The following is a 20,675-nucleotide window of genomic DNA, read 5'->3' as shown; positions in this document are numbered from 1 at the left end:
AAGTGAGAGTAAAGACATTTATAATGCTGCAAAAGATAATAAATGTTGTTCTTTTGAGCTTTCTAGTCATATAATAATCCTGAAACATAAAATGTATGATGGTTTCCACATAAATATGGACTGATAATAATCATAAATGTTTCTTGATCATCAAATCATCATATTAGAATGATTTGTGAAGGATCATGTGACACTGAAGACTGGAGTAATGATGCTGGAAATTCAGCTTTGATCACAGGAATAAATTACACTTTACTGTATATTCACATAGAGAACAGATGATTTACACTGGAATAATATTTCACTGTTTTACTGTATTTTTGATCAAATAAATGCAGCCTTGGTGAGTGATCACTAAATGATCTCATCAAACCCACACTTCTGAAGGGTAGCGTTTAATAATGACACTGTCATAGAGATATGAACACATATTTTTCTTCAATAAAATGCAGAACAGATTCACGTCAAGTATGAAATATGTATAACCAGTAAATTGTCTAAATTGTTCAAGGAGCATTAATACGTTTTATGTCAACGATCATTTTAAACCCAAGAATGAAGCTCATTCACAAACACATCGTTCTGTCACTGAACCAGCTGTTCACACACACACACACACACACACTCACCACTCTGGCCATGCTGAGCTGCAGGCCGAACACCAGGTTGAGCTCTTTCCCTTTAAACCAGTTGACGGCATACGTGTTCTGCGCCACGGCCAGAGACTCTCCACCGATGCTGCACAACAGAGAGGATCAGCGTTCACACACACACACACACACACACACACAGGCTTTTAATCAGGAGACATGCTCACCCAAACACAAATCGACCCAAGTTCATCAGCCAGAAGTGATTGGCCAGAGCGCCGGCCGCGAATATGATCTGCAAAACAACCGTACAACTCATAAACACACACATGCGCGCACACACACACGCGCGCACGCGCGCATCAGTCAAACTGGGTTGCGTGAGTGATGTGGATGATTGACATCACTAATGTGAGCAATAGCAGTACAGTTTACATGTGATCTATGCATATGGTAGGGTATCGGTTTAAAATTAGCCAGAATTGATCGATTTTCAATTCACAACCCTAACGATGCGTGTGTGTGTGTGTGTGTGATAACCTACCTGCCCCACTAACACAAACAGAGCAAAGATTACAGTCCCCAGCCTAGAACAACACAAGAGTTAGTCAGCGGACATTCAAGAGCGCATCACACTCTCAGTCCAGCAGATGTGATGAGATACGAGTGAAGCAGGAGTGTGTCTGAGGACGAGGAGAGTGTGTGTGTGTCTATGAATAAAGGAGATGTTATGAGTGAAGCGGGAGTGTGTCTGAGGACGAGGAGAGTGTGTGTGCGTCTATGAGTAAAGAAGATGTTATGAGTGAAGCAGGAGTGTGTCTGAGGACGAGGAGAGTGTGTGTGCGTCTATGAATAAAGGAGATGTTATGAGTGAAGCGGGAGTGTGTCTGAGGCCGAGGAGAGTGTGTACTGGACTGGACCTGATGCCGAAGACCCGGTCCAACAGAAAGCCTCCCAGGAAGCAGAGGAACACGTTGGGCCACGAGTACCAGGCGTACAACTGCATGAAGGAGGCCGTGTTCAGACTCATATCCTACACACACACAAACACACACACAGAGAGAGAGAGAGAGAGAGAGAGAGAGACATCAGACGCCAGTCAATCAATGACAGCAGAACACACTCTGTCAGCTGATGCTTTATTACACACTCAGTCCTACTAGACTCAGGTATTTTCTGTAATAATCCGAATGCCAATGAAAAATCCAATTGGGTTTTTGTGGAGGGAACCAGGGTGAACCTGCAACTCTCCATGTATTAAAGAGCTGATACAGACACAGCGAGAGCCAAGAACCATCACACACACACATTACCTTACTGTAGACTTACAGGATTTATTATATTTCTGAATGTTTTCTCAGAGGACATGAACTGACCCTAAATCCACACACACCTGTATGATTTGAGTCTGAAGCGCAGCTGGATTATCATAACAGAAGTAACTGCCTGCAACAGAGACAACAGCACAGTAAACATGGTAAGTTTCACTTTCACATGAAATCTGACACCACTGAGCCCAAACATGGTAACAACAGAGTAAGACCACGGTACTCTGACTGTGAATGACACAAAATCATGCGAATATAACGCGATATGGATATGAATATGTGGATGGTGTCTGTGTGTGTCTTGTGACTCGTCGTCGGGATTGATTGTGTTCTTCTTCTTACCGAAGCCCAGAAAGCACATGAAGACCAGCACCAGGATCCGGTGGAGCAGATGCCTCGGGTCACACAGCGGGCTCAGGTGCCGAGACCCCTCATCTTCTTCATCTTCATCATCTTCATCTAAGAGACTCCGGTGCTCCCCTCTGTCTGCCATGTTCAAACTAGCGCAGTCATGTGACAGGCAGCTGAGGGTCACGTGATCAATAGGGAACACTACCGTTTTTTCTAACTTGGACAATCTCGCATTTCCTGACCGCATGGTATATATTTATATATATTTTTTCTTGTATTTATCAGTGTTGTGTGTGTTATTCTCACAATTAAATGCGTGTTTAAAAACACAAGTTTGTTTACACACGTCAAACAGAAGCGGATGACCGTTGAAAACGCGTTCAGACTATCTGTTGGTGATTCGGTTCAAACACTCGAAACTGATTCAGCGATTCGTGTGAAGTGGTTGAAGTCATTTAGTTTGGTGGATTTATTTCACCATGAAACAATACCTCATATTTTACAAAAACATGTGAATTAACTGTCACATGACTTTACAAATTGATTAATAAAAACCATTATATTATTATTAATGTTATACGCAAGTAGCCTACAGGCAGGGGCGGCCTTAAGCATCTGGGGGCCCGTTTCAATAACTAATATGGGGCCCTGCCCACATAAAATGTAAACATGAGCAGAAAAAGCAAGGATTCTTTTTGGTTTGCGTCATTATTTTATTACGCGCACTTTCAGCTTCATGAACAGGCACCACTGGCATATGCACGTTTCATTTCCTATTCAAATTATTTCCCTGCTCAAAAAAAAACAACGTTTTAACCTTACGGAAAAAAGGCAAAGTATAAACCATAGACTGTAAAAAATAGGTATAAACACATAAACTACCGGTATTTATTTACTTCAGATCACCATTCGCGGGGGCGGTAAACGTCGCCATGGTAACCGCGGCGCGACTCAAGTTCGACCAATCAGAGACGTCAGTGTTTTGCTTAGAATTATGGGTAGTGTAGTATTTCCCCAGAAGAACGCAAATAACAAGGTTGATCTTTATACTTTGTGGCTTTTATAGGAGCAGAAACTTTCGTTTCACAGCCTCGTAGCTCGTGGTCTAACTTGGATGGTTTAGGGGTCTCCAACCTTTTTTAGCTACTTTTTAAAAAATGAAAGTGGCCAAGAGCTATAAGCAATAATTAAATCAATTAAATAATGTCTCATAACTCTCATATTAACAACTATGCTAACTGTTTTAGACCTAAACGTGTTATTGTAGGCCTATATATGTCACCCTTAATTGACATATAAAAAAATATTATACTGTAAAAACACATAATTATTGTTGATTTTATAGTGCATCATAACTAGAGATGAAATGGTATGAAAATGTAATTTCATGATTATAGTGACCAAAATGAGCATGGTTATCACATAATCCTGTTGAAAAAGTACTAATACTACACAATAAAATCAATTCACCAAGTTTTATGTCGAAAACCAGCAAATAACAAATAAACTTATCAATATGCACTTTTTGTTTGCATAAACATTAAAATAGTAACATTAAAAATGATGGCCAAATTTGAAAGGAGTGTCTTGCAACATGTTATCTACAGTACTAACATCATGTACAAGTTCAAATAAAGTTTTGACAAAAAACTTTTTATAAAAAGATAAACCTCGCATATTTCAGCCTTTAAATCATTTTTATAAAAAGAATGATTAAAAAAAAGACAAAATACTGACATTTACTATGCACATTAGCTTATCTTTTATTATTAATAGTAAAATTCGGTCCGATTTTCCTGTGGCGTCTGTCGTTGCTATGCACCATGCGCTCTCCACAACGACAGAGAAGTTTTAATAGCTAATGGATTTCCACTACCGATGAACGCTTGCTGTAGCTCTGCTATAAGATTTATTTACCGAGAAGAAAAAAACACCCGTAGTTTGGGTGCACCCCCATCCTTCATATTGACTCGCGCCTGGAAAAAATGAGTGCATCGCTTCAATTATTTGAAATAACGAACTTGAGCGCGCAAAAGACGCGATATGTGAACGGCCCTTGGCGAGCTACCTCCAATCAGGCCACGAGCTACTCTCGCGAGCGACGTGTTGGAGACCACTTTAGACATTATGTCTGAAAATAAATATCCTAGGGAGAAAATGAATGGGATTTTCCTGTTCTGTTGGGGGCCCCCTTGGAGGGCGGGGCCCGTTTCAATTGAAACGGGTGAAACATAGGTAAGGCCGCCTCTGCCTACAGGTCACCTAAGTGGGACCAAAATGAAAGTTATATTCCTAAATTGAATCGCTAATTTAGAATGTAATCTACATTTCTTTTCTTTTTTTTCAGATACGTAAATGTACGTTAATTGTGATACATAAACACGCAAAACCATTAAATTAGTTTATGTATGTCAAACTCCAGTTTATGCCATAAATCACATGACCTGCTAGACGTGACATCATTTCCTTGGAGGGAAAGCAACTCCAAGAACAAAGTAAGTGTCAGTCATAAACTTTTCTCATTTCTAGAAGACTCTAATGGTGTAAAACATACCATGTCAACCCTGTTGTGTTGAAAATGTTTCTTTTCTTCCTAAATGTTCTTTAAATCTTCTGCTAGCATGCTGTTGTTTCCCAGCTAGCAGTGGGCGTCTATAGCTTCAATAGCCCATTACACATGGTAAAAGTGGACAGATTTCCTCAACCACACAAACACTTTGGTCTTATTATCACACTTTGGTCCAGCCTCCAGGTGTTTTAGTGTGACGCTACAGTCAGATGTATGGATATATGGATCACTTTACTGTTTATTATGCATGATTTCCTGAAGCAGAGCACAAAATATTATCTCTGAGTAAGCAATCCGTGTCCTCAATATCACTTTCCATCATTTTATTCTTCTGTGAAGTCTCTTGAACTTGAGCCAGCTCCTCTTTGGCATCATCTTCCAGGAAGTGACATCACTGTGGAGGGAAAACAGCAGCACAAACATCAGTGGACTGATGAATTCTGAGATGTTTTGTGTCGTGAACTTCCTGTGTGTCTGAGCTGACGCAGATTTGGGTGAAACCGTGGCGAGAGTTTGCTGCAGTGCGTCTGGATCTGTGTAAGGAGAGCGTCAGTGTTGTGTAACTGATCTCAGCTGTATAAACAGGACTGAGGATGATGGAGGTGTTCTGGCTGCTTCTCTCTCTCTCTCTGCTTGAGCTCAGTGTGGCTCTACCCGTCTCTCACTCCACGGACCCAGCGCCGATCCAGTCCCAGGTAAACCAGTGCTCGTTACGATGTGGTGTTTCTCCATGAGTGACTGTGTTTGCTGAGGTTATTCCAGTCTGGCGTGAGCATCTTCAGGGTTGTTGTGATCCAGAAAGCATGACTGGTTTGTGTCATGCGATGATCTCTGAGGAAGCTTAATGGTCTACTGAGATACGATAACTAAGTGAACATTTAATTACTACAATATTATTTCTTGTTGCGTTCATAAAGTGGAAAAACTGACCACCGACCGCTACTTTCAGACGCCATTTTGATTCTTTTAGCGCCAAGTGTCATGGAAGCGAACACACAGGATTGTGGGATATCATAAGCAGCGAAGGACACGTAAGCCAATCAGATGAAGGGATTTCAGTAGACAGGAAGTGACACGATCACTGGATACAGACGTGCTTATCTTTTAATCAGTTTTTTTATGATTGTGAACAAGAATTATTGTTTGTTTGATGGTAAATATGAAAGATTAGTTGAACAAAAAAAAAAAACTGTGTTTGCAAAGTCTGAATGTTTATTTGTCTTAGTTATCATTTTGTTTCCATGTACATCAATGAGCCAAAACATTATTTTGTAGTCATAGGTGAAGCGAATATTCTTCCTGTAGTCAATCATTTTATCCCTTAAAACTCAATTTTAAACATCAAAACGACATATTTAAACGTTTTTACCTTGAAAAAAAAAGTTTTCATGTCTTAAAATATCTTGACTGTAACTCGACACCCTTGCCTCATTTAGTATGCGTGGTTCTATGAATATGCAAATGAGCCCCGCCTCCACTCACTCACTCAGCTCAGAGATCCACTGGTTGACGATCACACGTTGATCTGATTGGTTACAAGGTAGTTTGTGACGTCAGAAACACCAGCGATTTCAAAGCGTGTTTTTGAGACTGTCTTTGGTTCACTGCAGTTTTAAGGAGGAAATACTCAGCAATGGTGTCGACTTATGAACTTACACATGCTTTGTCTTAAAGCACATTAAAAACACCACATAGACATATACACAACATTAAAAGCTGGATTTTCACCACAGGGGGACTGGGTGGATTAGATGGTGATCACTCTTCTGGCTCCTCAGTGTGTGTGTGTTGTCAGGTGAGATGCATCACATGTATTTATTAAATTCCCGCTGAAAGATAAGTGTAAGTTATGGGGTTGGCTGTGTGTAAACTGACCCGGGTATGTGGCGTAACATCCCTTCGCTCTCTACATATGGCTCATGTTTCTCCGTCACAGCAGGTCTGAGGGAATCATGTTCTCGTGTGTGTGTGTGTGTGTGTGTGTAATAGCTCAGGTGAGGTGAGGCGTTACGGCATTCCCAATGCGACTCGAGACACACGGATTTAAAACAGATCATCATTTTATATTAAATCACCACATTTGCAACCATTTGCTGTACAAAGACATTTACAATGTATAAGCAAACCCTCCTCTGCAAATCACCCGTGACCTTCTTGACATGTTCACTTGTTACAAACGTCCGTGTGTGTGTGTGTGTGTGTGTGTGTGTTCAGTTCTTCCACTTGCTCTTCTTGGTGGGCATCTGTCCTGTGGCCTCCAGGTGTTTGTTGACCAGATCCTCCTGAACGCTGGGCAGACAGGGCTGATATCTGCTGTAGTCCATGGTGTACTCGCCTTTACCCTGCACACAACACACACATGAACCACAGATGAGAGCAGGAACATGCGTCTCTACAGTCTTCAGTACTGAGTGTGTGTGTGTGTTACCTCAGTGCAGGAGCGCAGCTCTGTGGAGTATCCAAACATGTCATTCAACGGGATCTGAAACAACATCATGATCACAATCATAAGGGCTTTGAGTTTAATCTCACACACAACTACAGAAACAGAAGCAAGAACACACTGTAAATGTGTGTCATTCACACAAACGCTCATTCACGTTACTACTGTACAGTGTGTCTGAATGGTTTCCTTTTGAGGGAATGCATTTTTTATTTTTTTTGCAATTTCCAATCACTGTAAAAAGGAAAACAGTACAAAAAACTTGTGTAAATACAGTTTGACTTTCACTTTTTTGACATGTACTTGTATAGTCTATATACTATACAATAGACTATAGTTAGTAAGTAACATGTAAAATGTAACAAGGACACTGTAAAATAAAGTGTTACTGTAATACATATTTTGTGCTTTACAGTAAATTATATATTGAGATTTTGCCACAGGAAATGAGAATTTGGACTAGGGCTGTGAAACTATTAAAAATAAAATGTTGTGTTTACATAATGTGTGTATGTGTAGTGTGTATATTTAAATACACACACACACACGCCTATATATTTAAAAATATTTGCATGTATATCTAAAAAAAAATAAAAAAAATAATAATAATAATAAATATAAATATATATGCATGCAAATTTCTTAAATATATACATGCATGTGTGTGTACTTATACACAAAATAATTATACATACTACACACACATGTAAACACAAACGTTTAATCATTTCACAGCCCTGCTTTGGACAGAAAAGTGCTGAATTGTCAAAAGTGTCACAATGCAAAGAATCTCGAGTGTCTTAAAATAGACTTTTTCTTTAAACTAGCGATGCACAACACATCAGTATCGGCCGATATATGTTCATTTTTAATGTCATCATTATCGACCCGATGAGAAAATCTGCTCAATATGTTAAAGCCGATAAATAATGTATTATCTCCTTCAGCTGAGACTCTTCAGATGCACTGCTCAACATGATGATTGGAATCACTTTGAGGAAAATGCAGTTCAGTGCAGCGTGTGTGTGTCATATAGGCCACAGAAAATGACAGAAAACAGGCTATATATCTGAAGTGCTTGGGTTATGGCTTTTAATGGGGAGTTTTGTTTTTTAAAATCAAGCTCTCAGAAATGATAAAGTTTGGATATACAGTACAGGTCAAAAGTTTGGACACATTACTATTTTATGTTTTTGCTCATCAAGCCTGCATTTATTTGATCAAAAATACAGAAGATTTTTTTTTATATTGTGATATATTATTACAATTTAAAATAATTGGTTTTCAATTTATTATACTTTAAATTATCATTTATTTCTGTGATGCAAAGCTGAATGTTCAGCATCATTACTCCAGTCTATCACATGATCCTTTAGAAATCATTCTAATATGATGATTCATTATCAAAGTTGGAAACAGTTCTGCTGCTTTATTTTTTCATAACCTGTGATACTTTTTTAGGATACTTTGATGAATAAAAAGTAAAAAAGAAGCAAATGTTTTAAAAATATAAATCTTCTGTAACAGCGATATACACTGGTCAGTCATTTGGGGTCAGTCTTTATTTTTTTGTGAAATAAATCAATACTTTTATTCAGCAAGGATGTGTTAAATTGATCAAAAGTGATAGTAAAGAAGATTTATATTATTAGAAAATATTGTTTTATTTTGAATAAATGCAGTTCTTTTTAACCTTTTATTCCTCAGATATATCCGGCAGCAGAACTGTGTCCAACACTCATAATCAATCAGAATATTAGAGTGATTTCTAAAGGATCATGTGATAGACTGGAGTAATGATGCTGAAAATTCAGCTTTGCATCACAGAAATAAATTATCATTTAAAGTATAATAAATTGAAAACCACTTATTTTAAATTGTAATAATATATCACAATATTAATTTTTTTTTCTGTATTTTTGATCAAATAAATGCAGGCTTGATGAGCAGAAGAAACTTCTTTTTAAAAACATTAAAAATAGTCATGTGTCCAAACGTTTGGCCTGTACTGTAGATTTATCGGTTATCGGCTTTCGAATATAAAGAATTATCGGCCCGTATTTTCACATCGCTGCGTCCCGAGTTGAAACTATCCTGTGGCCTTTGTGTGGTCTGCTCTTGTGGTGGTCCAGCGGTGTGAGCGAGACAGATGCAGAGCTGAGTAACTCACGTCAGCGTAGAGTGTGAAATAGCCCTCGGCCCCGTCCTGTCCCGTGATCACGCCGTGCCTGCGGTTGACCCCTGCGATGACGACCCCCTGGAACTCGTTAGGAGCCACGATCTCCACTGACATCACGGGCTCCAGGATCACCACACTGGCCTTCTCCAGCGCTGAACACACAGCACACACACACACACAGGTCAACACCAGCGGGACACCGCAGCGAGAGCAAGAGAAGAGGAGATGTTGAGCTCATACCCTGTCTGAGAGCGCCCTCTCCTGCCCGGATGAAGGAGATCTCGTTCGAGTCCACCATGTGATTCGCTCCGTCGTCCAGCACAAACCGCACGCCGGAGATCCTGTGTCCCGTCAGAGGACCCTTCTCACTCGCCTCCCTGAATCCCTGAGGACAGAGGAACAGCTTCAACCAATGCTCTGACCAGCGCTGAGGCTAGACATGTTTATATTAATGAGCCATAAATCATAATAATGCACCTTTAATTGCCTATATAAAATATGTATAGCCTAATCAGCGCACAAATTCAAACAAAGCTGGCCACCGCGCACCGGCAAACGTAATGATTATGAAAGTCTAGAATGAGACTGTCTAAACATTTTACTAATTTACTGGTAATGTTTTCTGTGTTTTTGACTGCAGAGATTAAGAAACGATGCCGACTCGTCATCTTCGCCGTTTCATACGGATTACATAATCGACGAATATATATTTTTTCCCATTGGAATCTGTTCATTCAAAAGTAGACACGTCAAGCTTTCTATACATATATTTCTCATGTCTGAGTTTCGGCTCATTTGTGTGATGTGCTCGAGTTCACTGAGACCGAGACGGCAGAAAGCGACATTATTTTACACAAACACAACGTTTTGTTATTGTGAGATTTCAAAAATTAAAGTAGACCCTTTATAGTCTGCATTACTGAATGAGCAAACATGAGGGGGTATTTTAAGTTAAATGCAGAGATTGCGCCTGTAATAATGCAGTAAACAGGCTCTCCGCACTAACACTTAGATATGCACCTAGTAATAGCACATGTTTCTAGGTTAACATTAGACGACGGACTTGTAAAGTTGCTGCTGCTCACGTGTTTCTGGTGATGAGCCATATTTGATGAATGATAGGCGAATATTTAGATTTCCTGCCGTTAACGATCTGTCCGTTACGGCCTGCGGATTATGCCACTTTTTTTTTCTGCGACTAAACGACTAATACACTTTTGGTCGACTAAGCCTTGACTACTAGGCAGCAGCCCTAACCTAAAGTGAACCAGAGTTCAACCGAAAACGATCATTCTGACATCATTCACTGGCCCTCATGGCGCTCCAAACCGACATGACTGAAAAGAAGATCCTCTCTTCTCTTTTCCGTGTGAAAGTGAACGAGGAACGAGTGTTCTCAAGCCCACGAAAGAAACGAAACCTTAAAATTACTCATTTCTGAAAGAGAGTTGTGTCTCTGATTGGACCGTGCGAGTGAGGAGAAATCTGCTGATGTTCTGCTAGTTTCATCCACACACTTTGATCACCAAAATGACATATTTAAATGTTTTTTCCTTGAAAAAATGTCTTAATGCCTTAAAATATCTTGAATGTAACTCGACACCCTTGCCTCATTTAGTATGCGTGGTTCTATGAATATGCAAATGAGCCCCGCCTCCACTCACTCAGCTCAGAGATCCACTGGTTGACGATCACACGTTGATCTGATTGGTTACAAGGTAGTTTGTGACGTCAGAAACACCAGCGATTTCAAAGCGTGTGTTTGAGACTGTCTTTGGTTCACTGCAGTTTTAAGGAGGAAATACTCAGCAATGGTGTCGACTTATGAACTTACACATGGTTTGTCTTAAAGCATATTAAAAACACCACATAGACATATAAACTACATTAAAAGCTGGATTTAATATTTTAAAGCCATAATTTCTCTATTTTATTCTTTGTATCGGTTCATGTAGCTCTAGAAACCATGTGATGTATTTGGGAACTAATGCCACAGACACTTTCTGTTTTCATGTTTCAGTGAATTTTGTGTATTTACTATGTATTTTTGCACTGATTGCATGGCTATTGTAGCCTGTACTTCGCTGAACAGTGGCTTTAACTCATCATCACGTGCTGTGGATTGTGTTGCGAGACTCTCCTGAGGTCTTCTCTCACCTTCTCCACGGCGGGCACGAACTGCCTGGGGATGTTGGTGCCCACGGTCTGGTCACTGAACTCCAGTTTGGTGTAGTTCTCTGGCTCCAGCGGCTCCAGGACGCCCACCACTTTACCGTACTGACCCGAGCCTCCAGACTGCTTCTTATGGGTGAAGTCGAACCTGCAACACACACACACACACACCTGCGTCAGTGCTGGGACACACATCCAGTGTTCACAATACACTCGTTCTCTGTGGATGCTGATGTGGAATTAACCAGCAATATTGTGATGACATTAACATTTTTGAGTGATAATGCAATATCTGTGTGTATACTTTACCCTCTGGTGCTCTACGGTCATTTTTAACAATAATTGTTAAATGGTCAACAAATTAACAATTATTTTTTGGGGGAATTTTTTACTTCATCGGAATTTGGTAAAGGTTTTGGCACTTGCTGTGTGAACACACACACAATCATGAACATGATTGGAACAGGTTAAATGGTCCTGAAAACAATAGTCACACTTGTGCTCCTCGCGGTGAAAAATGAGCGCATTGGAAATGAATGAGACGAATTTCCTCTAGTGGAAGCGTTTGGTACTGCAGCCAAACACAATCTCACTGAAAGCTCGTTTTTTGAGATATCAGGCTCACATTTTGAACATAACTTGTTTAGATTTATGGCTTTGATTTTCTCAGTTTTAGAGTAAAACATGTTTAAAAAAAAAAAAAAAAAATTAGAAAATGGTATTTTTGCTCATTTTTCATAATAAACATAAAATTCTGTAACTTTTTTAAAAAACTTTTCACTTCAGCAATAATCTGCCAAGTGTCGTCTTTAAAAAAAAGATCAAACTTCAGTCTGTCTCTCTAAAGCATTCAAGATTTACGAACGTTTAAGTTGGAAATTTAATTTTCAGGTCTAGGCTCAAAAAGTGAACACATGGATTATAAATACAGCGTAAATATATTTTAGTACCATAAAATCCCCTACAAATACAAAATATTAAATAAAAAACATTATCGAACTAAAATATAGAACATTAATTTCACTGAAATAAAAAAAACATAAATTTCGGTAATTTTTGACTGACACGTGAAGAACACCAGAGGGTTACAATGCTTCTGTGATGTATATAAACTTATTTGTTTATTAATTGTACTATATTATTGTTGATAAACACATTCCCACACACACACATAAAAACCACTAAAATGTACTGTATATGAAATTTAGTGCAAAACATGCATTGATTACATAAACTGCATTTTACTTCTTGCAATAAACATTATGAATATGAGTGGCTAAACTGTTTGGTTGCAATAACGGTTCCTCTGTTCAACTGTTTTAAGCCACTACAGATCTTTATCATCCAGCCATTCTACTTTGTAACGTGTTAAATATGGATATTTTTCTTACACAAACGCATCAGTTCGCTTCAGAAGGCTTTTATTAACCCCCCCGGAGCAGTGTGGAGCACTTTTATGATGATAGATGCGCTTTTATGATGGACAGATGCACTTTTATGATGGATAGATGCACTTTATGATGGATAGATGCGCTTTTATGATGGATAGATGCGCTTTTATGATGGATAGATGCGCTTTTATGATGGACAGATGCACTTTTATGATGGATAGATGCACTTTATGATGGATAGATGCGCTTTTATGATGGATAGATGCGCTTTTATGATGGATAGATGCGCTTTAATGATGGATAGATGCGCTTTTATGATGGACAGATGCACTTTTATGATGGATGGATGCACTTATGATGGATGGATTCACTTTTATGATGGACAGATGCACTTTTATGATGGATAGATGCGCTTTTATGATGGACAGATGCGCTTTAATGATGGACAGATGCACTTTTATGATGGATGGATTCACTTATGATGGATGGATTCACTTTTATGATGGATAGATGCACTTTTATGATGGATAGATGCACTTTTATGATGGACAGATGCACTTTTATGATGGATAGATGCACTTTTATGATGGACAGATGCACTTTAATGATGGATAGATGCGCTTTTATGATGGACAGATGCGCTTTTATGATGGATAGATGCACTTTTATCATGGATGGATTCACTTTAATGATGGATGGATTCACTTTAATGATGGATGGATTCACTTTAATGATGGATGGATTCACTTTAATGATGGATGGATGCACTTTTATGGACTTCAAAATAGAAACAGCCATTCACTGCCATTATAAAGCTTGAAAGAGCCATGACATTTTTAATGTGCTGAGAGAGAAACCGTGCAGTGTCTCTTTAAAAGAGGGCGGGGCTACAGCACAAAACAGGAAGTGCAGGACTCTCATCTCGCAGAAACTCTTTCAAGCAGCTTCTACAGTTCTGCTCGTGTCTGAACACTTGAGTATTTCTTCATCTCCTCGTTTTGACAGTGATCACATGCTCTTGTAACGCAACAGTTAGAGACTCAAAGTCCAGTGTAAGCCACACACACACACCCTGTGAGTGAGGTGTGTCTCAGTGCTTGTGTGTGTCTCTGCTCTCTCAGACACAGACGATGGCCACAGGAGATCTGGTTCCCACACACTTCCCAGCGCGGCGAGCGGCTCAAGTGGCCCTGCATCACCTGAACACACGCCACGGCTCGCCCTTCAGGGTGTTCGGCCTGCAGCAGGTGCACAAGGCCACGGCGGAGGACCAGGTGAGACGAGCTCAGAGAGAGACTTCAGCTCAGTCACTGCAGAGACACTCGTGAAGGGAGAAGAGAAGCAGAACTCCAGAGCACGTAGATGTCAATTAACAATTTTTTATTTCGTAGATGTGAATTTGAGAATACATACAATAGTCACAAACCTGTATTCTGAATTTGAAGTTGCAGACAAGTAGTTACATGTTAGGTTTGCATCTAATATATTGGGAAAATAACAAGTTTGTGTCTGTCATTGTATTTCCATGAGTGGCATTTTACACATTTGTAATTACTTCAAACTCAGAATACAGGTTTGTGACTATTGTCTGCGAGTGCAAATCTCAACATTCAACTTCAGATTTGTATTTTATAGGTTTTCACATTGGAGCTGTGAGTGTAAGTTTTAGCATACAAGTACGAATATCTATTGTACAAGTTCTCTATTCACATCCACGTGCTCTGGAGTTTTGCTCCTCCCTTACCTTCAGCGAGACTCGGCCTGTGAGTGTTTGCTAAAGGACTGCTCACTCTTGTGTTGACAGGTCGTGGGAACCGGAGGGAGGAAGTACAGCCTGGATTTCTCCGTGACGGACTATGGAAGCTCGGTAAGTTTCAGATCCATTACAGACGAGGTGTAAAACCAGTCAACAACACAACTCACTCTGACTCACTCCTGCCAAACCAGCTGAATGAAAGAGCTCTAGTTTAATACTAAATCAATGCATAAACTTCCGTCATTGTTAGAGAAGAGAGTATCTGTTACAATGAACAGCTGTATTTTTATTAACTAACGTTAACAAAGATGAACAAATACAGTAACAAATGTATTGCTCATTGTTAGTTCATATTAGTTACATTAACTAATGTTAACTAATGAAACGTTTTCAAATATACATTCACCAGCACAAGGAATGGACCGATGCCTTCACATCAATCCGTGTCAGTGAATTAACTACCATCAAATAAGGCGTTTAAAGCTTACGAACATGAAGATAAATATTTTTAGTTGTCCTCTGCTTTGCGCAAACTATGGGCGTAACTTTCAGACTGCCGATAAGCATGTTTAAATGACATTTTTCTCACTCCTGAGCCATCTAACTTAAAAGTATAAGAGTATTAAAGTGCCCCTATTATGCTATTTTAAAGGTTCCTAATGTTGTTTTGGAGTCTCCTACAACAGGTTTACTTGCAGCAAAGGTCAAAAACACTTTAATTCTCTCAGAATATCCAATCCATCAAGCATTCAGTCTATTGAAACCCCTCCAAGTCTAAGTTATGTAACACGGATGTTGCGTTAATCAAAAAGCTGTTTCGTTAACTAAGTGCTTTCCGTCAGTTTGACATAAGTATTGTGTTTCTCCCTGCTTTAGAAACATGCCTGAAAAGCCCCAGATATTCCTGTGATACTGACGTCTGATTAAAACACCAAGTGTTTCCATTGTTTTCCTGATGGATAAAAACGTCCAGCTCATTCAGTCAAACTGATGGATCAGGATTATTTGTGTCATAAACAGTCATTCTGAGTGGCAGTACGAGTATTGCGTCTGCTAGACGCGATGGGGAAAACTCCTTTTTCTCCGAACACTGAAGCCTTTATAAAATAACGCAGTGCTACTGCACAGCCATAACAGCACAGAGACTAACTGCATGCTTATTGGCTGGTCAGTGGCTGCACGAACCTATGGCGGAGCGGCGTAACTGCGCGAGCCAATCAGGGCACAGCCCACTGATCTGAGCGCAGAGCCTGCCAGAAGGGGCGGGGCATCTGCCTATAAAACCCTCTAATTTCGCCATATGATTCAGGTTAACCGAATGAAGCGACTAACACAGAGTCGTGTGCGCCATAGCACGGCCGTCTCCGCAATACTCCTTCCCTTATCTTAGGGAACCAAGGCTACGTAAGTAACCAATTCGTTCCCTTTCGAACGGTCAGTCGTATTGCGTCTGCTAGACACGATGGGGAACCAATCCAATCACGCCGTGCTATGTTCAAGCAGAACAACATGTTCTATGGGCTGGGCTGGGCTGGGCTGGGCTGGGCTGGGCTGGGCCTCCTCGCTCCCCTCAGAGAGCGGACAATCATGTGAACTTTGAGCGTGGATGGGGTACGGCCTGCATCCAATAGCTCTTGGAGAGATGAAAGTACCAGTGGTACTCCACATAATGCAGGGTCCTGGTTCCGGGCTGAACACCAGCTGGAGAACACAGACCACTTAAGGGCGTAGAGGTGTCTCGTGGATGGGGCTCTAGCCTCACAAATGGTGTTTAGGACTCTCGCTGGGAGGTCCGTAGGCTACACATGGAGGGCCCATAGTTTAGGACAGGGTTGCCAAATCGTCCCGTTCGCCTGGGAAAGGAGGTCTTTCCTCAGGGCTATGCTGTGGGCCTCCTGTGAGCAGCTGAATCAACTCGTGGAACCAAGGTTGGGTCCGCCAGAGAGGGACCACTAGAAGGACTACGTGTCTGCCTTCCCTGATCCTTTTGATGACCTGAGGGAGGAGCGCGACTGGGGGATAAGCATAAAAGAGGAAGCAGGGCCATTCGTGGACCAGTGCATCCCAGTCTTCTGAGAAGAATATTGGGCAGTGAGAGTTGTCTTCATATCATTTGAATCGTCTGGGGATGAAGGGTTCATTCCCCTGGGGACACATTGCCCCGGGACAGCATGTCTGCCCCCTGGTTCAGTCTGCCCGGCACGTGCATCGCTCTCAGCGAAAGGTTGCCTCGTTCCCATAAGAGGAGACTTTTGGCTAGACTGTACAGAGGTCTCGACCAGAGCCCGCCCTGGCGGTTTATATAGGACACCACTGTTGTGTTGTCTGATTGGACTAAGACATGGTGACCTACCAGGTGTCGTAGGAAGGTTTTTAGGGCCAGCAAAACCTCCACAATTTCTAGGCAGTTGATATGCAGCCGTTTCTCTGTGCTTGTCCAAGAGCCGGAGGTCGATCTGCCCTGGCACAGAGCTCCCCAACCCATGCTGGAGGCGTCCGTGGTGACCACCATCCTCCCCGCGACTGTCCCCAAGCTCACCCCAGGCTTGTAAAAGCTGGGGTCTGATGCAGCTGTGGTCCACCTTGACATGATGGTGACCTGACCGCCACGCTCGGGAAGGGACCTGGGGTTTCAGCCAGTACTGCAAGGGACGTATTTGTAGCAGACCCAGCGGAAATACAGCCGATGCAGAGGCCATGAGGCCTAGCGTCCTTTGAAAGGTTCTGAAGGGGCACCGGGCCCCAATGCTGAAAGAGGTCGCGAGCTGCTGAATAGTCTGGGCTTGCACTCGTGTGTCTCGTGTGGCTATGTTGATTCTGAGTCCCAGGCATTTCAAATGGCTGAGGAGCAGATCTGCAGCTTCTCATATCCCTTTTCCCCAGCGCTGTCGATGGCCGAGAGCATGGGGAAGTGGAAGTGAGGGGCGAAGCCGAGAGCGGAGAGATGACAGCGGCTCGTCTCTGTGAGCGCTACAGAGGGGGCTCTACATGTGCCACAATCGTGGCGCGACATTTGAATCAACGTCCCCGCTCTTTTAGAAAGAAATCTGCCTTGTAGGCGCTCGCCAGAGAGTGCAGGGAAACAGCTCGCCGCGTGATGATCAGCTGGAGAGCGCTCTGGATCTTCTGGTCGGCTGTTTTCCTTGCCAAAGAACGCTTTCTGTGTATTCTGTGAGGTCTGAAGATCGTCACTAAAGGAGATCAAATTTGATGTTATTTTATAAAAGGCATCAGAATTCGGAGAAAAAGGAGTTTCCCCCATCGCTAGGTAATACGACTGACCGTTCGAAAGGGATCAGCTGTTCTCTGTGTGAATATACAGTAAAGTGTAATTTATTCCTGTGATCAAAGCTGAATTTCCAGCATCATTACTCCAGTCTTCAGTGTCACATGATCCTTCAGAAATCATTCTAATATGATGATTTGATGATTATTATCAGTGTTGAAAACAGTTGTGCTGCTTCATATTTCATATTTTATGAATAGAATGTTCAAAAGAACAGCTTCTAATATATTTTTGTAACCATCCTCTTTCAGAATAAATATCTTTATAATGAAAAAAGGTCTTGCCGTCTTCCCGGTTTTCCATCATCATAACACGTCTCTTGTGTGTGTGTGTGTGTGTGTGTGTGTGTGTGTGTGTGTGTGTGTGTGTGTGTGTGTGTGTGTGTGTGTGTGTGTGTGTGTGTGTGTGTGTGTGTGTGTGTGTGTGTGTGTGTGTGTGTGTGTGTGTGTGTGTGTGTGTGTGTGTGTGTGTGTGTGTGTGTGTGTGTGTGTGTGTGTGTCAGGGCTCGGTGCTGCGCTGCTCAGCGGAGGTGTTGTTCCCCCAGTCGGAGACACACACACACACTCCTCCGGAGGTGCATCTGCGCTGTGAGGATCTGACACACATCAGCAGCTCGCCGGAGGAACTCGCTTTCTACCAGAAACACACAGCGCCTCACAGCGCCGTCTCTGCGCACGACCTGCCAGGTGTGTGTGACACACACCAACACACCTACACTACCAGTCAAACGTTTGGGATCGGAAAGATTTTTAATGTTCTTAAAAGAAGTCTCTTCTGCTCACCAAGGCTGCAGTTACAACTTCTTCCCGACCCCAAACTTCTGAACGGCAGTGTCATCACACACACACACAGGGCTCAGCACTGAACTCTCTCTCTCTCTCTCTCTCTCTGTGTGTGTGTGTGTGCAGACAGCTACGGGAACATCAGCCAGGACATGCAGCCGTTCTGGCATCTGGCTCGTGTGGCTGCGTCCTTCATCATGCTGAGAGAGTCCAGCGAGAACACAGAGTATAACATGGCACAGGTGGCCAACCTCACACAGCAGGTCAGAGCTCCACACACACACACACTCTACACACACTCCTCCACTGGGAAGGAGATCTTGAGACCAGAGCTCTTGAACTTTAATTAAAAACCCCTGCTTTAAAGTGTTGTATGTGATTGCCACACGTTACGAGAGGCTGAAGAATAACGTCCTCTATCTTAGGAGACGAGCGAGAAGCAGCTGATGCTGAAGTACCACGTTCTCCTTCATGACATCGTCTCACAGGTGAGAAACGCAGATCATTAAAGCAGAGCGAGGTCTCGCACAGAGGAAGAGTGTGTGTTAACATCATGATCTGATGTGCAGGAGATCATCCACTGGAAGCTGTTATGCTCCTGGTCTCCTGAGGGGGGCGTCAGAGTGCTGGAGACCGAGTGGCTTCCCAAGTGCCCTCATGACACCGGACCGCCAACAGCAAACTGAGCTCACACACACACACACACACGCACACACACTGCTGTCTGATCACGCATCAACACTAATAAACAGAGAGAAATACCGCTGGCTGCAGTTCATTCATCAGAGAAAGCCCCTGATTCACTGCTGGACACATGCAAACATATAGCTAATGATTCACTATTATAGTTTTTGACATTTTTTTTAATTAGATTTTATATTTCCTGTGTTCAATTCAAGGCAGTTAAAGTTTTATTAGGGTTTTTTTAACGCAAACTAGACTTTAGCATTTTTTTTTATTTCAGTTCATGTTTTACTTCATTTCAAATGATTTTGGTTCAACTTTATTTTAATGTTTCCTTTTAACAGTTCAAGTCTACATTTAAGTACTGAGTAATGTTAATCTACAACATGTATGTACTATATAATGAGGGTTAGGGGTTTGATTAAGGGTTAGTTGTAATTATGCATAATTTATAGTTATCACTACTAGGGCTTTCAAAATGGCTGAAAAGCTAAATTCAAATTTTTTTCTTAAATATGAGCAAAATTCTAATTATATTCGAATTCTAAAGGCAATACTTCAAAAATAAAGTGTCTTCTATGCCCACAAGAGGGCGCAATAAACAAACAAACAAAAAAATCAAATCAAGCATCGCATCCGTTATTGAAATGAAACGAAATTCACTTTTTAAAGTGCATTAACTTTTGAAACAATTGTTCTTAAATATAATTTCCTTAATGTGTATGCAAGGAAAATGAGGTTACAATAGTGCTTAAAACTGTGTACGTGCATCAGTAACCTGAGAACACACACTTCAACACACAGCGTAATGAACTACACGAACACACAACAGCAAAGGTTTGGTCAAGTGTGTCGTTGCCAGCTGCTCAGTATGTGGATACACACACTTGTAAGATGTTTTGATGTAAGCAAGATTCTCTCTCACTCTCTTTTTCCACCATTTTTCCAATTAACAACGCGGCGCTGTGTACTGGATAAACTCTCGACACCAGTTCGATGTGCACAGTTTTTACATTCGAATGTGTTTTTATTGTATTTTTATGAACGAATATTCAAAACTACATGTTTATTTGACAGCCCTAGTCCCTGTAGTGCCTATATGTGTATACGTGTGTAACCACTGTAAAATAAAGAGTTACGCTGA

The 20,675-nt window shown here is 41.4% G+C and overlaps 3 protein-coding genes across 4 annotated transcripts in view; 1 reads left to right on the top strand and 2 right to left on the bottom strand.

Moving 5' to 3' along the window:
• Positions 1-2,456, bottom strand: part of mfsd1 (major facilitator superfamily domain containing 1) — a 16,410-nt gene extending 13,954 nt beyond the window's left edge. The window contains exons 1-6 of the mRNA XM_084419435.1: positions 2,261-2,456; positions 1,984-2,036; positions 1,511-1,623; positions 1,135-1,177; positions 818-885; positions 630-738 (exon numbers count right to left, since the gene is read on the bottom strand). Coding sequence (XP_084275561.1) covers positions 630-738; positions 818-885; positions 1,135-1,177; positions 1,511-1,623; positions 1,984-2,036; positions 2,261-2,411 — 537 coding nt within the window. The 5' untranslated portion in view covers positions 2,412-2,456. The remainder of the gene's footprint in view (positions 1-629; positions 739-817; positions 886-1,134; positions 1,178-1,510; positions 1,624-1,983; positions 2,037-2,260) is intronic.
• On the top strand, positions 2,419-20,675 carry lxn (latexin). Of its 2 annotated transcripts, none has more exons than XM_084419437.1 (8): positions 2,419-2,517; positions 4,617-4,764; positions 14,145-14,297; positions 14,828-14,890; positions 18,568-18,751; positions 18,974-19,110; positions 19,273-19,335; positions 19,417-20,675. In XM_084419437.1, the coding sequence occupies exons 2-8, from the start codon at positions 4,678-4,680 to the stop codon at positions 19,531-19,533; spliced, it is 804 nt and encodes a 267-aa protein (XP_084275563.1). In that variant the 5' UTR covers positions 2,419-2,517; positions 4,617-4,677; the 3' UTR covers positions 19,534-20,675. The 2 variants fall into 2 exon arrangements, with proteins under 2 accessions (XP_084275563.1, XP_084275562.1); XM_084419436.1 differs by lacking the exon at positions 2,419-2,517 and adding an exon at positions 5,178-5,533 and having other exon boundaries at positions 4,733-4,764.
• Positions 6,036-20,675, bottom strand: part of gfm1 (G elongation factor, mitochondrial 1) — a 37,904-nt gene continuing 23,264 nt past the window's right edge. Inside the window, exons 14-18 of the mRNA XM_084419434.1 lie at positions 11,618-11,780; positions 9,701-9,845; positions 9,452-9,612; positions 7,267-7,320; positions 6,036-7,180 (exon numbers count right to left, since the gene is read on the bottom strand). Of these exons, the coding sequence (XP_084275560.1) occupies positions 7,049-7,180; positions 7,267-7,320; positions 9,452-9,612; positions 9,701-9,845; positions 11,618-11,780 (655 nt within the window). The 3' untranslated portion in view covers positions 6,036-7,048. The remainder of the gene's footprint in view (positions 7,181-7,266; positions 7,321-9,451; positions 9,613-9,700; positions 9,846-11,617; positions 11,781-20,675) is intronic.

This window comes from Rutilus rutilus (assembly GCF_951802725.1).
Source record: "Rutilus rutilus genome assembly, chromosome: 9".
NCBI classification, from domain to species: domain Eukaryota; kingdom Metazoa; phylum Chordata; class Actinopteri; order Cypriniformes; family Leuciscidae; genus Rutilus; species Rutilus rutilus.
Note: the sequence above shows the minus strand (reverse complement) of the source record. Positions and strands in the feature narration are given on the sequence as shown.